Source organism: Schizosaccharomyces cryophilus (genome assembly GCF_000004155.1).
Source record: "Schizosaccharomyces cryophilus OY26 unplaced genomic scaffold supercont4.3, whole genome shotgun sequence".
Taxonomy (NCBI): domain Eukaryota; kingdom Fungi; phylum Ascomycota; class Schizosaccharomycetes; order Schizosaccharomycetales; family Schizosaccharomycetaceae; genus Schizosaccharomyces; species Schizosaccharomyces cryophilus.
Genome location: NW_013185626.1, coordinates 1,134,772 through 1,150,882, shown reverse-complemented (window position 1 = coordinate 1,150,882; position 16,111 = coordinate 1,134,772). Strand labels below are relative to the sequence as shown.

Genomic DNA, 16,111 nt, shown 5'->3' with positions numbered 1-16,111 from the left:
TCGTATACAGCACTCTTTTATGTTTCATTTTTGTATATTGAATAAATAATATATGAATACTTTTTTTTTGAATGCAATTCTTACTTCTCATTATACTCTTCACATAAAGATCAATGAATTCATAAGTTTTAAATATAAAGTAAAAGTTACGGCGCGTCAGTAACTTATAAAGGAGGAGTACTAAAATATTATATCATGCAATCATACCAAATTAAAACCCGAACATGAAAGAACATAAAATTTTTTAGAGAGATGGATAATTTGCACTCAAAAGAAGAGCTCTACCTTCAGCCAAATACGATGGAGATGTTTCATCGAGAAAGTTATCTTCCGTATTTGAGGATTCTGTTTCAAGTGAATCAATCACAGGTGACTTTTGAAGTCCATAAGAATAAATAATGTGTCGAAGCCAATATTTCAAAGAAAACAACGAAAAAATAACAGGCATGAGAATAAATACTGGGTAGCGCTTGCTAATTAAATTACCAAGAGGTAATAGATCTATACTTTCTCCATAAAATTTGTGAAACTGCGTAGGAAAAAACTGTAAGGACGTAAAATTATAGCATAAAGGCAAAGTTAGTCGGCACAGTTGGGAAGCAAAACAGAGCAATGACGCTGGCCCTGTAGCACGGAAAGGAACGACGGCATAATGGTGGTAAGATGCAAATTGGGTGTTAATCAAAGATTTATAAGTGCAATATCTCATATAATTGATAACAATAAATGATACGAAAGCACAAAGGGAAGGAGAATCTTGAACACGATTTAAAAAAATGCCGACAAGAGAGTGTTTTGAGTGTAAAAACAGTTCAGACACAACGATAACAAAGCTTAATAAAGCAAGAAAACAAGCTAAAAAGATCCGAAAAACAGGAATTACCCAAACATAAAGCGCGTAAGCAAAAACAGGATGCATTTGAATATACGAGTCAGGCAAGTATAGTCGATAGGAGGAGGATGCTTTTGCGAATCGTATTGTGTTTATCATGTTATATTCTTTCACCATTTGTGTCCATGTAGTTTGTAAAGGCAAAACGTGAGACATGGCCTGTGATACAGCAGAAGAGGTAAAGTCACTGTCGGTGGCATAAGAAGCTCGAATGCCTAGGCTGTAGGATTGATCCATGTTGAGCGTGCTGGAGCTCGAATAAGCCGAAAATTCGTCTATCCGTTCTTGCAACCTAGAATAGATGTTCACTGCTTTTCTTTCTAACAAACGAGCTCGTTGATTAAGAAAGGCTTTCCTCCAAATGTTCCGAGGAACGTAAACGAGTCCATTACCGAGGAGAAAGATAACAAACAACAAGCCCCAAAAATAAGTAAGGGAAATAATCAATTCCTTGAAGTTTGCAAAAGACATGGTACGAAGGGTAAAGCGCAAATAAGCTATCACCACCAACGATAGGAATGTCAAAAGCGTATAATAGCGCAAGTTTTTGTACAGAGAGTCTTTTACCCTCGTTTCAACCGTTGGGAATTGACTCTCGATATATTCTTGGATAAATGGAAGTATGAACCATGTCGCTGTGAATGTAGTCCAATATAAAACTCGCCATTTGAAAATGCTGACGTCCTACAAAAGAACGTTAGTTTCAAAAATTTTTTGAATTAATATAATGAGAATAAGGAATGCTGATTTGTTGACGGTCCTTGTTTGCCCTTCATCCTATGAGAACCCGACTGTTTCATTATTGCAAAATGTCAATCCCAACTTCCACAAGACATCCTGTCATACAATTCTTTTTTCTTTTACTAAACCAATTTAACAATTCATTCACTTACCCATACGATATCAAGAGGAACTAGTAGCACGACTAGAAAAGGTATGTAAAGACCTAGAAATACAAAAGTCCCAGTGATCCAGGTTAACGAATGCTGTTGAGAATATTTATATATCCATATAATCGTCCATAAAGCCGGTACTGTCAAAAACAACAGTTGGCCCAGCATGTTGGGTGTGAACAAAAGTAGTATCGTTCAAAGGGAAATCATATTTATGATATTTACGGAGAAAGAAAACAAAGGGTAAACAGCCCTTCCAATCTTCATAAACCAATGCAAGAAACAATAAGTTCTTACTTGCGTTTCTATATCCAGGACGTTTTTGACTCTAAATAAAGACTACTATGAACGGGTCCAAATTCTAGTACGCGACCATGATGCGAGTAGTTAGTTTGGAAGTACGTTTATGCTTTTAACTCTCGCTTGTTCGTACATTCAATTGAGTAAAAAAGGCATGTGTTAGTTCTTGTAAACGGTAGAAACCTCGGTTTGTTCAACCCTTGTTGTTTAATGATATTTCTTAAGGTAAAAATAGATGAAAAAGAAGCATTCTATAAAAAAGGTTGAAATCTTGAGCAATATGCATAACTTTTGCTAAACTTGATGATTTCCTATTTTCCTTTGTTTGTTTACATACGTGTAAACATGAACGTTTACACGCCTTTCATACGAGAGAAAATGTTGATCTTTTTAGTTAAAACTAATCTTAGAATAAATATTTGTTTCTGCTTTCTTAGTGTTTCCATTCCATCCTCAATTGCTTGTATGAATAAGTTCTGGTTTCAAGGTAGTGTTGTCAATTATGTTTATGTTTCCAAATCAAACGCTTTTTTCCCTTGATATTATCTTTAGGTAATGGAATGAAAGCGAAAAAATAAATGAATCCAAGGCGGCTTTTGCTGAAAACCTTGGCGAAAGGAACAGTGGAACTACAAGTGCTGCATGTTCGAAGTAAGATGACATAAAGAATGAAAAGATGCAAATGAATGTTGAGTATTGTAGTAAATAATTGACTTGGATATGCTACGATCTCATTATTTGCAGCAGAAATTAAATCATTCGTATCCCTACCAACTACCAAATTACCCAGGGGAGGTATCTCTTGGTAAAATGAACGAGGATGAAGAAATTTTAGCTCATTATGGATTAAAAAGCTTTCATCAAGAGTACTGGACAGAGAAAAGCGATTTAGAACTGCGAGGTCAGTCAGCTCAATTGTCGAGTCCTTTAAACTCAGCGCATCATGGACGCAATCGTTCTGACGATGTTCTTCGAATGAATGGGTAAGTAAGAAGGAATAGAAAATAGAAAAACTTATTAAGAAAATATAGCTCAGGATCTGATCCTTACTATCCCAATAGTGTTCATGGAAAACCTATGACTCATCGAGCAATGAAAAGAAGTCAAACGAGTGCACAGCCATCTATGACTATGCCAATGTTGGAAAGAAGCAATTATAGCTCTCCATCTTCAAATTTGAATCGCGGATCGCCTTCTGCGACAACTGATATCAACGGCAAAGGACAGTCCAAAAAGCCATCGAATGGGTCACGCTTGCTTTTAGGACTGATGGAGACTAACTTTAACAAATTTATCACAACAAAGGAGACAATTGATAATGTTTATGCACAGATAGTATCTACACTTGGCGAACATGGTCAATTAAATACAATGGAAATATGTGAGGAAAGCCTTAATGAAGCAATCAAAGATTTTTACGGACTTAATGACGAATCTATGAAGCAGTTGGATGTTGATTATGGGAAACTTCTTGTTTTACAACAATGTAAAGCCTTTTATTCCCTTCCAGAAAAGTTTCAGCAGTTTTATGAACAGGAAAAGTATTCAAAATTATTGCAGGAGTACAAAAAAGCCAAAAAGCATTATGAAAAAGAACACGACAGAGCTTTACGAAACAATAAAACTTTGGCTACCCTAATGGAACATGCTTGGCATGTTGCTCAATCGTCCCTTGACAGTCTTGCTTCTTCCATATGGAATCGTATCTTACATACAGAAGGCGATTTTTCATATATTATTGAATCCTTAGCGGATTTATTAAAGATTAAACCGAATCCCATAAGCGGTCGTGATCCCGTTTTGTATGCCATGGTTAGCCAGCAAAAATATCTTTACGCATTTATGAAAGAGAAGTTCTCATATTATGAATCCATCATTAAATCTCGACAAGAGGAATCTGGAAAGATCGCCTATGCACGGGCTTCTCCTATGCTAGTTTGGAAAGCTGTGTCTAGAGGTGGTGATTTGGATTATGCTTTGAGGGGGAGACCAGAGGTATTTGCAGGTATGCAATTAATTGAATGGGCGGAATTTTGCGTTGGTACAATTACCCAAGAAATCAAAGAAATGGAACTGTTAACTACAGAGTTTTTGGCTGGGACAATACAAAAAGATTATCCGGAAGATGCCAAACGTTATGGTCATGATCCCAAACAAATGGGAGTCATTATAGAAAAGCTGAATGGTCAATTTATAGAGTTGCTATATAGTTTTGTTGGAGAACGAGGAGAGCGATTAGAATTGGATGGGGCTTATGTTTTGATTCAGTTGCACTACTTTCAACGAGTTGCCGATTTACTTCCGAAGAAAGCTCGCTCAATTTTTAGCATGTCGGCGACGCGTTCTCTCGTGGACACTTGGATCCTACAACATGCATCTCATGCACAGTCATCGGATCTTTCTAGCTTATTCACTTTGAAGGGTCCTAATAGCCAGTATTTGAAAGCCGAATTGCTAATTATCGATATCTTGAAGGGTTTGGAAAACTTATATCAAGCTCCCCAACGCGATGAGATTGTAAAAGAAATTCATGAGGCATTCTATAAAGTGCTGTATACAGCAGCATATATTCCACCATTGGATACGTCAACTACTTCAAGCTTCGCAAACTGGGATTCTAGTATGGATTCTCTAATTGACAGCTGTGTTGAAAAAACACAACAAGGCAACATGGCTGAATTGGCATCCCTTACACAAAAAGCGCGAGAGAAATTACCTAATCTTACGTTTTCCCTCTTTAAAGAGGACATTTTCGAATTGGCGAGTCGTATATTTTCCATTAAAGACCGTTTACCATCTTTGCAAACGTACCTTATCCATAGCTTCCCATTGAATCAAGCAGCTCCTTCGCTAGACAACACATTTCATAATTCCCTTGGGGCACTCATGCAACTATATGCCCTGGTGCTTTTACAAGAGATTATGTCTTCGCAATGGCTTTCAAAGCAAACTCATGTTTCTTCAAACTCGAATTCAATTCATCCGTTTACGTTTGAGCTCTGCACCCTTCTGGAAAGTGTGTATTTAGAAGTTAAAGAAGCGTTGCCTGCCGAGGAAGCTCATCGATGGATGTCCTATGTAACATCAAGTCTAACCAAGCTTTACCTTGTGCAGTGTACAACAGCAGCACTTCAAGACCTTCCTGTATTAGCCCAAATATTGCAAAAATGTCTGTCTACTTCCAGTATGAGCAAGCTACAAGAAATGCAAGGAAAAGTCTCTGTTGTCGGAACATCAACCACTACGGAAACTAAACTTACGAATCTACTTTCACGATACAATTTTCAATTTCCGGAAATGAGCTTTTCATAAACAAATTAATATATTATTACTTTACAATCTTTCAGCATATAAAAGCATTTGCAAGCAAATACCGTAGTACCCAGCCCATTGATGACTCACAGCACAACAAAATCATGCAAACATAAACCAAGGTAGGAAGGGATCATCAACTAGTGAAGTAAAAGGGAATTAAAATAAGAAACCTAGCTGCAAAGTTCATCTGTGCTTTAGGTTATATACAAGAAATGACAAACAGTAGAAACAAATACTCATCTTTCCAACCAGTGGTAACGTAGCTAAAAAAATAATAAAAAGGAAATGCAGAAAGGGAAAAAGCAGAACGGGGAAATTAATAATCCTTGCAAGCGTCTTGTAATTATGCAGCGTTGAATGAATATAATTTGTTCTATGGGCTTCCACACGAACCTGCCATGTTTATCCAATCATAAACCCATTCAAAACCAAGATAACTTTTCAAGGCAAACCGTAAACCAAAGAACGTGTTTTGTAAACACGTAGTAACATAATTAGAAACCGCAGAGTTGCGAATTTATCTACCCAACAAATTTTTCAATTTGCTAGTTTCAAACTGAACGCATTTATTGAGCAGAAGAAGAGTACTTGGTGACGGACTTAGTACCCTCAGTAACAGCATGCTTGGCCAATTCACCAGGAAGGATCAAACGGACAGCGGTTTGAATTTCACGAGAGGAGATAGTAGACTTCTTGTTGTAAGCGGCAAGCTTAGAGGCTTCAGTGGCAATGCGCTCAAAGATGTCATTGACGAAAGAGTTCAAAATACGCATGGCTTGGTTGGAAATACCAGTATCGGGGTGGACTTGCTTCAAAACCTTGTAAATATAAGAAGAATAGGTTTCCTTTCTGTTTTTACCACGCTTCTTGTCGGCAGACTTCATAGTGTCTCTGGGAGCCTTACCGGCGGGGGCTTTGGATGCGGGCTTCTTTTCAGCAGACATGGTTAATCTTCGTGTTTTGTTGTTCGCGTTAAAAAAAGTGAGATATATTCCACAATTGAACGTTTAGCGCTCTAAATTATAGTGGTTGGTTCTTGGAAAGCTTCGCTGTTGACGCGATATATGTATACTAAATCCTCATCATGAACCCTAACCCTCAAGTAAACGACGCGTCGCGTGGAGCGTCATTTAACGCGTCGCGGCGTGGTATGCTAAATGAGGACTGTTACTATATATAGGAGATCCGTGCCCATGTAATTAGCTTTTTCTGTGTATTGCGTCCAAGACTTTAAGGTTTTCACTTTATCTTGAGAAAGAATTGGATTACAATAAGAGCTCAAAGAATCCTTGTTTCTCTAACTTTGTCTCTGAAAAACATTTCTGTTTACTTTTCATATAAACTTTTCTACAATTACAATGTCTGGAGGAAAATCTGGTGGTAAGGCAGCTGTTGCCAAGTCTGCTCAATCTCGTTCTGCCAAGGCTGGTTTGGCCTTCCCTGTCGGTCGTGTTCACCGTTTGTTGCGTAAGGGTAACTATGCTCAACGTGTTGGTGCTGGTGCTCCTGTCTACTTGGCCGCCGTTTTGGAATATTTGGCTGCCGAAATTCTCGAATTAGCTGGTAACGCCGCCCGTGACAACAAGAAGACTCGTATTATTCCCCGTCATCTTCAACTTGCCATCCGTAATGATGAAGAATTGAACAAGCTTTTGGGCCATGTTACTATTGCTCAGGGTGGTGTTGTTCCTAACATCAACGCTCACCTTTTGCCCAAGCAATCCGGCAAGGCTAACCCCAGTCAAGAGTTTTAAAACACTGTATCTGTGTTGTAAAAAATCATAGAACATGTTGGAGCTCTAGATGATTATGTATGTATATTAATGAGCATTTCTTTTTTAATATAATTTCCTTTTGTGGGTATATATATAACAGCTTCTAAAATCGTATGCCTTGTGCAAATGTGAAGCAACAAAATTCATCATCCATTGTATATTAGGGGTTTGAATGTAGAAAAGGATTCCAGTAAAAGTACATAAATAGTAAAAATGAAATGGAAATGAAAATGAAAACGGAAACGGAAACGAGATTTGTAACTGAACTTGCAACGTCTGCTAGTTCGTTTTGGAAGTTGGTATAGTGCATGTGGAAGATGTAAATAAACAAATACCTGGAAAAGTCTCATAAAAACCTCATTCTTGAAAACCGGTTTTCAATGACTAAAAATTACTCAAATTTTTATTCTTTCATTTAGAAACTTATTATGAAAAAAATAAATTTGATCGATTCCAGAATGTTTAACGGTTAAACATTATCAATCATCAGCATCGACTCGAAAAATGGTTAAAGCTTTCCGCCGTTTCGGTTTTCGATTTTTTGTTTAAAAAGAAATATATATATATTTTATTTATTTCCATGATTTATTTTCATTTAGCATACAGAAGTTTTCTAGTTTAACAATTGAATTCCTAAAAATAAAAAAATAAAAAAATAAAAATCAAATTTTTTAAAAAAAAGTGACTTTACGAGTATGACAGGACTCGAACCTGCAATCTTTGGTGCCGAAAACCAACGCGTTAACCATTACGCTACATACCCATTGCTTGGTAGTAAGTATATGAAAAAAAATATATATTAAATAAAATAAATATCACAATCTTACTTCCTATTAATTTCGATTCTGCTTTTTGCCATCAGACACAAGGATAGCTATGTCTGTCGGTTTGCTGATGTTTCGAGTTTACGAATTCATAATGAATATTGATCTAAATTCCCAAGGGCGGTTTCATGTGCTGTCTACACCATCATCCTCTTCCTCAAAATATCTCGTTAATAACGTGTTTGATTAATATATTAAAAAAAATCATTTTAACTAAAGATGCATATTTTTTTTCTTTCTAATACTATCTGCTATCTGTATTGGCTTTGCCCAGGCTCAAGCTGATAATGTCATTTCCTGGTACGAAGACATCGGCAGTAATACCACTGCTAGTGTCATAAAGCGATGTATCACCCTAAATACTGACGATAAGGCTGTGATACAACGCAACACTGTCCGCACTGACGGGGACTTCACTGTGTGGCTAGACGCTGGCAACAACTTTAGTCATGAGCTAAACACATCTCTAACCGACAGAATAAAAGACTGTGTCTCCAGGTCAAGAACAAATACCACAACCACCATCCGATCACACAATGATTATGCAGTGAGTGGTCCTCGGAACTGTCATTCTGATGTTGAAGAGTTTTACGACTTCTTTGGACTAGAATACCCTCAGGATTATGATCCCGGGTGGACAAGTGAGGAGTATGGCTCAGAAGACCAAGATGATGTAGTATTGTCTAAACGAGTCGTTGATAAGCCTGACTGGCGCAGCGAGACACCTCGATACAGGAGTTCCCTTAATGTAGCATGGTTCGCTGCTATTACATTACAGTACTGGTCAGGGAGTAGTAAAAACTGAAAGCTAATAGAACTTAAGTGTGGTGTATGTTACAGTATACTTGGCAAAATCATGAGCTCTCTAGAGATCAGAGATTATCAAGGTTATGAGGTTGACTTAATGGTGTGGCCTCATCATGAATGCAGATCTACGACCAAACAAGGCGACAAATGTGGACCGGGAGAGGTGTTACACATTGCTAATATCGTAAAGAAGCAGACGAAACTAGATGCTTGAATTTCTACTCCTTTGATTTTCATTTTGTCTTTCTTTGCTTTTTTCTTCATATTTACAGTATATATATTATATATTTATATTCTATTATTATTATGTTATTTAAATTAAACAAAAACAAACCATTTGGTTGATTCAAGTATAATGGCTTCACAAGATTCTTGGTATTCTTTTCTAATTCAAACAGTATGAGCCATTGTTTGATAATAAAAAAACCCACAGACCATACTGAAAGTAACGTCCTGTCTATCGTTTCCAAATAAGCATACCGAAAGTATCAGAAAAGCGAGTTTAAGAAAACCCTCGAATTCCTTCGTTATAAACCAGATTGGATGACTATTATATTACGTTTACGTTTATTCTTATCGACTACTTCCTCTCTACACGGACCTCAATATTTACGTACCTTTTCTAGCATTATCAAAGACCCAAGAGAAAATTTTATAGACTGGACTGTATTTAAAGTATTATCAAATATAAAGTATAGAGTATAGAAATAAATTCATTTTCTATTGTTCCATAAAAAATAGAGGTAACATTGATTACTCATGACACAATGCTGATTCATTAGTAATTCCCACTAAAACGACTATAAAACCAGCTGCATGAATGCTTCGAAATTATGGTAACTTGTTAAAGAGGCAAAAACATTCAATTTTTGCGAAAATGTCTTCAGGAGGTACAATTACAAACTGGGCTGGCCAAGATGGTGAATTTCGACGACAGGTTTCATCCTTTCGTGAGTCCGTTTCAAAAGAACATCCTGTGTTTCAACCAGAAATAGGCCGTTATCATTTATACGTGAGTTTGGCTTGTCCTTGGGCGCACCGTACTCTAATTGTTCGCAAACTTAAAGGACTAGAAGAAGCTTTGCCCGTACATATTGTGGGATGGTTGATGGGACCTAATGGCTGGGATTTTGAGACGGACCATGGAAGCACTGGAGAACCACTTTATAAAAGTCCATTTCTAAGGAACTTATATTTCCGCGCTGATCCTAATTACAATGCACGTTTCACTGTGCCTGTATTTTGGGATGTCAAACACCATACAATTGTAAACAATGAAAGTTCAGAGATCATCCGGTTTCTAAACTACGAATTCAATGACTTGATTACCGACCAGAAAAAGAAGGAGGTAGATCTGTATCCAAAAGACCTCCGTTCTGAAATTGACAAATGGAATGACTATTTTTATAACACACTAAACAACGGAGTGTACAAATCAGGATTTGCTACCACCGCAGAAGCATATGAAAGGAATGTAAAGGTGGTTTTTGAAGCCTTGGACAAAATGGAGGACTTGCTGAAGCAGACTCGAGGACCATACGTTTTGGGGGATCGCTTAACAGAAACCGACGTGCGTTTGTACACCACGATAATTCGTTTTGACCCAGTTTATGTACAACATTTCAAGTGCAATATTGGTACCATTCGCCACGACTATCCACACATCCATACTTGGTTGCGTAACCTTTATTGGCGTCATCCAGCATTTTTTGAGACTACCGACTTTGACCATATCAAGTGGCATTATACTCGTAGCCATACTCAAATCAACCCACTCCGCATTACTCCATTAGGCCCTTTGCCTCCAATTGAGCCTTTGTAAAGAAAGGAAGCTGGATTTGCCAGTATAAATAAAATCTATGATCCTTAAGTCAAGCTTTCCACATAAGGAATTTAGTAGCTTGTTTATTCATAGAAATTAGAAAGAAAGCAAACATAACTCAAAGTGATCTAATGAAAAGGTACATAACCATGTTACAATTCTTACTAATTAATCATACAATTCCCAGGAACAACAACCAAGGATTCGATGCCTTGCATGATTCGAGAATTCAGCAGATCCGACAGTAATGTAAAATTCACATAGAATAAACCTCTTTGCAAAGCAAAAATTAGCAGCATAAACTGAATCAAAAATAGCATAGCAAACGAAGCATTTTAATATTCATATACTTAATCACATGAAGCCACTTGCATTTAAATTCATCTTACAACCGCTTTTTTATACCCAATCTCGACTTTGGATTCTTCTTTGTTTATTGATTACTGCAGTCAGACGCAATCCACCAATCCTGCTTTATCCTCATTGAACAAATCCTTATAAGCCTCTTATGCAACGGAGTTCGTTTACCAAAGCCTTTAAAAATGCACTGCGGTACTTTTGGCCTCGGTGTAGTAGCACAATCTTTTTTGAGGAACGTCCTTCTATTCGTTCTTTTCCGGTATCTATTCTCACGGTGGTATTAACTACTGACGAATCACGGTGGCAATCTTAGGTAGCTTGCAACGCATCGCCTTCCGATTGGGTTCCGAGCCTAAATTAGCATCGCTCATTCTACAAGGAGGCCCGTTAAATGATACTCTCAGTGTTTTCGTTTTGTCGGTTTATGGTGATTTTGAGACGAATCCTTGTGCTTTTTTCGTTTTTATTATGTTTTGAAATAGATTCCTTATAAATTTCGTTTTTTTCTATGAAGTTATCTTTCTTTTTTTTTTTTTTCACCTGTCTCCTCTGGTTCCCTCTTTCTTGTTTTCTCGTTTCACATTTCCTATTCTTGACGTTTAATCTAGACGCCCTGTGATTGGTTAAAATTCCCCAGAGATTACCCAACCAGCAATCTCTTTCCTTTTCTGTCTGTTGCTCATTCCTCCCAGGCTACGTTTGGGTACGACCCAACCCTACCCTTACCCTACCCTATACATCACCCACCTTCACACGGTAAGGATATATAAGATTGGGAGATCCGCAACTTGAAGACCACACCAAAACGCCTAACCTCCTTGTATATTTCTTGTCGCATATCAGAAACTACTGCCGATAGCATCAAATTTTGCTCTTTTGGCATTGTGTAGTTGCGACTAGGTTGTCGTCTTGTACTATCTTCCTATTTTCTAGATTTGAATCCCTTTGTGTCTTGTGTTTCCTTTTATCCCTTTAGTTTTTTTTTGTTTCATTTTCGCTTTCATTCCTGGAAAGCGATTCCAAGCTTTTGATTTAGATTATATAAAAAGCTGGAGTTGTTTCCTCGATTCATCTCTCTACGGTTTGTTGATTCCTTTTTTATCTCTTTCAAGTTTTGTGTTTACAACCACTTTGCTCTTTAAAACCGTAAAAAAAAAATTATGTCCTCGAATGTGATTCCTCAAGGCTCCAATGCCTCTTTGAACCCTACTTCTGGTGCGGAAAACACTCTTCGCCAACGTAAAATTCCTACGGTTCCCGTTGTCCCTGAACGTCGTTTCGATCCAAAGGCTCCCAAACACATTCAGGAACAGCCATGGACTCTTAAGAACTTTTGGCGTCACTTTAACTGGCTTCATTTGACTCTTCTGTTTAGTTTTCCTTGTATCGGTATTTATGGTATATTAACTACTCCCTTGCACACAAAGACTCTTATCTTTTCCTTCATTTACTATGTCTTCTCTGGTCTCGGTATCACTGGTGGTTACCATCGTCTTTGGGCTCACCGTTCTTACAAGGCCAAGCAACCCCTCCGATGGTTCTTTGCTGCCGGCGGTGCCGCTGCATTCGAAGGTTCCATCCGTTGGTGGGCTCGTGACCATCGTGCTCATCACCGTTATACTGATACCGACAAAGACCCTTATAACGTTAAAAAGGGTTTCTGGTATGCCCATATAGGTTGGATGATCATCCTCCAAAACCCACGCCGTATTGGTCGCACTGACATCTCTGACTTGAACACCGACAAGTTTGTTGTATGGAACCACCGTTACTTCATTTACTTGGCTACCTTTATGGCCTTTGTCGTACCTTCCCTTGTTTGTGGTTTTCTTTGGGGTGACTTCCGAGGTGGTTACTTCTACGCTGGTGTCTGCCGTCTCGTGTTTGTTCATCATGCTACCTTCTGCGTGAATTCCCTTGCTCATTTGATTGGTTCTCAACCTTTTGACGATACTAACTCTGCCCGTAACCACTACATCACTGCCCTCGTTACTCTCGGTGAGGGAAACCATAATTATCACCACGCTTTCCCTAACGACTACCGTAATGGTTTGAGATGGTACGAATACGACCCCACCAAGATTATTATCTGGCTTTGCAGTCTTGTTGGTCTCGCCTATGATCTTAACACTTTCCCTCAAAATGAGATTGAAAAGGGTCGTGTCCAACAAGAGCAAAAAGTCTTGGACCGCTGGCGTGCTCGCCTTAACTGGGGTACTCCTTTGGAAGTTCTCCCTGTCATGGAATTTGAAGAATTTTTGGAGCAAAGCAAGACTCGTCCTCTTATCCTCATTAATGGTGTCGTTCACGACGTGACCGGCTTACAACACCCCGGCGGTCAAGGTCTTTTGCGTTCTGCCTTTGGTAAGGATGCCACTGCTGCTTTCAATGGTGGTGTATATGAACACACCAACGGTGCTCATAATTTACTCTCCACCTACCGTATTGCCGTTGTCCGTGGTGGTATGGAAGTTGAGGTTTGGAAGTCTGGTGCCGGTGAAAAGATACCTATGAAAGATACTTTCGGTCAAAGGATTGTTCGCGTTGGTGATCAACCTACTCGCCTTCAGCCTCCTATTGAAGCCGCTGCTGCTAATTGAAATGTCTTGTATTTCTCTTTTTTCTTAATTTGAAAGTAAATTCCTTGGGAGGTGATGCTACGTTAATACTATAATGCATATTTAATAAATTATAATTCACAAGCTAAATTCATGGTCGTGTGTTGGTTCCCTTGTAAGACAGTACTGTAGAGGAAAACGGGTCGATAAAAAAAGGTATATGCAAACCCTTAACGTACAGATTGAATTTACACTTTCTATTGAAACATTCTGCTATGTTATAACCAAAAATTCTGAAAGAATTCATTAACTATACACTAACCAAATTCCATACATAACAACGTTCAATTATTAACAAAAAAGCATGCTCATTGCTAATCTTAAGTAATGATGCCATCAAGTCTAAACCAGATATCCTTTCAGTTAGGCTCTTTATAAAACGAACTTTAAAAGGAGAATTAACATGCATTGGAAGAGAAATTCTTCCAACTTACCACAATGCACCGTTCAATCTGGCTTGTAAAAGTTCTTGATCTTGTCGCCTCCGAATCGCGTCTTGTATATGAGGAGGACAAGAAGCAAGTACAGAGGAGGGAACATTTATTAACGAGACTTGAGGAGCTATATCGGGATTTAGAGCTACTAATACATCCATCTTTGGAGTAATGTACCCTTCTTGGTTAGAAGTAACTTGAGTCCACTCGGTTCTCGATGGCTGCGAGTTTTGAAAAACGTGAAGTAAATTTGTATGCGGCTCAAAACAACCGGTTGCTTGTTTTCGTGCGATATTTTTAGTTATATCATTATTGTAAGCAGAAGTGGCTTTGGCATGCTGAAACAACCAGGTAGCATCTTTGGGAGGGTCCTTTTTACGTTTTCTGACTGCCGATGGTAATTGTGCTTCAAAAGAGGGTTGGGAATGATATACAGCACTGGCACCATGCCAAGCGACATATTGATTTCGATTATATGGCATACCCGGAGGGGGCAACTTGTCATCTGGATCTGCTAGTTCTCCTTCTTTAAAACCGCGAGCACGAAATTCACCTTCCCAATAATCATCGACTATTCTTCGACCACCGACAATGATTTTAGCACCAAATTCACGAAAAATGGAACGCGCAGCGACAATTCCCACAGCTCTTCCCTTGTATGAGTGAGGAATAATATTTCGTTCAATTAAGTCCCATTTTTCTGCATCATCCACAATAATTTTATGCAGTGAGCGATGTTTTAAGAACAGTAAATATGAGTCCCTATAACCCATGGCACGAGCGGGTTCTGTGGAAAGCATGTACAACCTGCTTCCTCTACCCAGACAAGTGAATGTTCGACAACGATACTCGCGTCCACCGTTCAAATAACCAAGCTCGTTCACCTTTTTTTCTCCTTCTGGATCAACCACACCAAAATTGAGTTCGTCGTCTTCTAGAGTTGCACGATGTGTATACAGGTCTTTGGGAACGACGGTAGAACCAGAGGATTGCGTTGCAACCTTGGGTCTTGGAGCACGATTTGTCCTCCTACGCGAACGACCACCGTAATATTCATCGTCGTCTTCATCATCACTGCCAAACGCCGCATAACTTCCTTTGGGAGGACGTCCTCTACGTTTTTTCGAGTTGACGGTAGGATTCGTCGGCGTTGACTGATCTGATCCTATTGGTGATTCCATTGCATTAATAATTGAGCCTCCTAAACCAAGAGTTCTCAAGTAGCGAAATCGATGAAGACAGTTACTTTGAGAACGCGTTCGGTGGTGAGGTCGTAGAGGCCTTACCCTTACTGTTCTTAAGGAGAGTCGTAAACAAGAGTAGAGCAGGCCACGAACTCTTCGAGGTTTGAGCTACAATTTTTTCGTATCAATCGATTGTCAAGAGGAAGTTCTCCTAAACTTCTGTCACAAAAGCTATGGACGAAGAACGCGTTCATCAAATTATATGACCTAGCCCTTAATAGCGTACTTGGGCGAGAGATGGACGAGTTCCGCCTTAGTAAATAAAGGAAAAGGAAAGGAATTACAGGAACAAGGGGCCAAATTCCTAGTTATAACGGACAAAAGCGTGCATAACAAAATCATTCATAAATTAATTTGAAGGAATCAGTTGCTTTGGATGACAGCGTTGCTTTTCTGCGTCAATTCCTACCAAACATATTTCGCAAACGAGGGGAGACACGACACGTCTTTCAAGAAATATTTCTATAACTTTTAGAACCTATGCGTCCTCATTAAAAAATAGATCTCATGGCTTTACACTCTTTATTTGCAAAACTTACTCCTTCTGTTTCCTGTTGGTCTTCATTACCTTGAACAGTGAAGGAGCATGGATCTCCAATTTTTTTTCTTTTCGCTAATATGACTATGCATTAATTGAGCATCCTTTTCGGCTTGCATGGAAACAAGGGAACCGGCCTGATTTCCCTTTTCTTGCCATTCAGAAATAAGAAGGTAAAGCCAAGCAATTGCTTTCAAAAACTTCCAATGTTATGATTATTTAAGTTCTTTCATTTATTCAGTCCTCTCAAAATACACTTTTGCGAAATTTCCTAAACCTGTGCTTCATG

At 38.6% G+C, this 16,111-nt stretch overlaps 8 protein-coding genes and 1 non-coding gene across 9 annotated transcripts; 5 read left to right on the top strand and 4 right to left on the bottom strand.

The window, feature by feature from the left end:
- Positions 1–96: 96 nt before the first annotated feature.
- Positions 97–2,021, bottom strand: SPOG_04766 (LMBR1-like membrane protein). The gene is made up of 2 exons (XM_013168038.1): positions 1,786–2,021; positions 97–1,576 (listed from the first exon to the last, which is right to left on the bottom strand). Exons 1-2 carry the CDS (start codon positions 1,951–1,953, stop codon positions 245–247), a joined length of 1,500 nt encoding a protein of 499 aa, XP_013023492.1. The 5' UTR covers positions 1,954–2,021; the 3' UTR covers positions 97–244.
- A 779-nt stretch (positions 2,022–2,800) lies between these two features.
- SPOG_04765 (exocyst complex subunit Sec5) lies at positions 2,801–5,470 on the top strand. The gene is made up of 2 exons (XM_013168037.1): positions 2,801–3,068; positions 3,117–5,470. The coding sequence occupies exons 1-2, from the start codon at positions 2,806–2,808 to the stop codon at positions 5,395–5,397; spliced, it is 2,544 nt and encodes an 847-aa protein (XP_013023491.1). The 5' UTR covers positions 2,801–2,805; the 3' UTR covers positions 5,398–5,470.
- SPOG_04764 (histone H2B alpha Htb1) lies at positions 5,374–6,482 on the bottom strand. Its single transcript, XM_013168036.1, has one exon. The coding sequence runs from the start codon at positions 6,342–6,344 to the stop codon at positions 5,967–5,969; it is 378 nt and encodes a 125-aa protein (XP_013023490.1). The 5' UTR covers positions 6,345–6,482; the 3' UTR covers positions 5,374–5,966.
- Positions 6,483–6,589: 107 nt separating this feature from the next.
- SPOG_04763 (histone H2A beta) lies at positions 6,590–7,320 on the top strand. The gene has a single exon (XM_013168035.1). It carries the CDS (start codon positions 6,759–6,761, stop codon positions 7,152–7,154), a length of 396 nt encoding a protein of 131 aa, XP_013023489.1. The 5' UTR covers positions 6,590–6,758; the 3' UTR covers positions 7,155–7,320.
- A 545-nt stretch (positions 7,321–7,865) lies between these two features.
- Positions 7,866–7,938, bottom strand: SPOG_16237. The gene has a single exon. It is a non-coding gene; the product is annotated as a tRNA-Arg (tRNA).
- A 113-nt stretch (positions 7,939–8,051) lies between these two features.
- SPOG_04762 (uncharacterized protein) lies at positions 8,052–8,804 on the top strand (the record flags this gene model as incomplete). Its single annotated transcript, XM_013168034.1, has 2 exons — positions 8,052–8,179; positions 8,219–8,804. 2 exons carry the CDS (start codon positions 8,052–8,054, stop codon positions 8,802–8,804), a joined length of 714 nt encoding a protein of 237 aa, XP_013023488.1.
- A 714-nt stretch (positions 8,805–9,518) lies between these two features.
- Positions 9,519–10,977, top strand: SPOG_04761 (glutathione S-transferase Gst3). Its single transcript, XM_013168033.1, has 2 exons — positions 9,519–9,549; positions 9,589–10,977. Exon 2 carries the CDS (start codon positions 9,627–9,629, stop codon positions 10,626–10,628), a length of 1,002 nt encoding a protein of 333 aa, XP_013023487.1. The 5' UTR covers positions 9,519–9,549; positions 9,589–9,626; the 3' UTR covers positions 10,629–10,977.
- A 753-nt stretch (positions 10,978–11,730) lies between these two features.
- On the top strand, positions 11,731–13,749 carry SPOG_04760 (acyl-coA desaturase). Its single transcript, XM_013168032.1, has one exon. The coding sequence runs from the start codon at positions 12,149–12,151 to the stop codon at positions 13,586–13,588; it is 1,440 nt and encodes a 479-aa protein (XP_013023486.1). The 5' UTR covers positions 11,731–12,148; the 3' UTR covers positions 13,589–13,749.
- A 216-nt stretch (positions 13,750–13,965) lies between these two features.
- SPOG_04759 (RSC complex subunit Rsc7) lies at positions 13,966–15,802 on the bottom strand (the record flags this gene model as incomplete). The annotated part of the gene is made up of 2 exons (XM_013168031.1): positions 14,041–15,802; positions 13,966–13,990 (listed from the first exon to the last, which is right to left on the bottom strand). Exons 1-2 carry the CDS (start codon positions 15,219–15,221, stop codon positions 13,966–13,968), a joined length of 1,206 nt encoding a protein of 401 aa, XP_013023485.1. The 5' UTR covers positions 15,222–15,802.
- Positions 15,803–16,111: the final 309 nt, after the last annotated feature.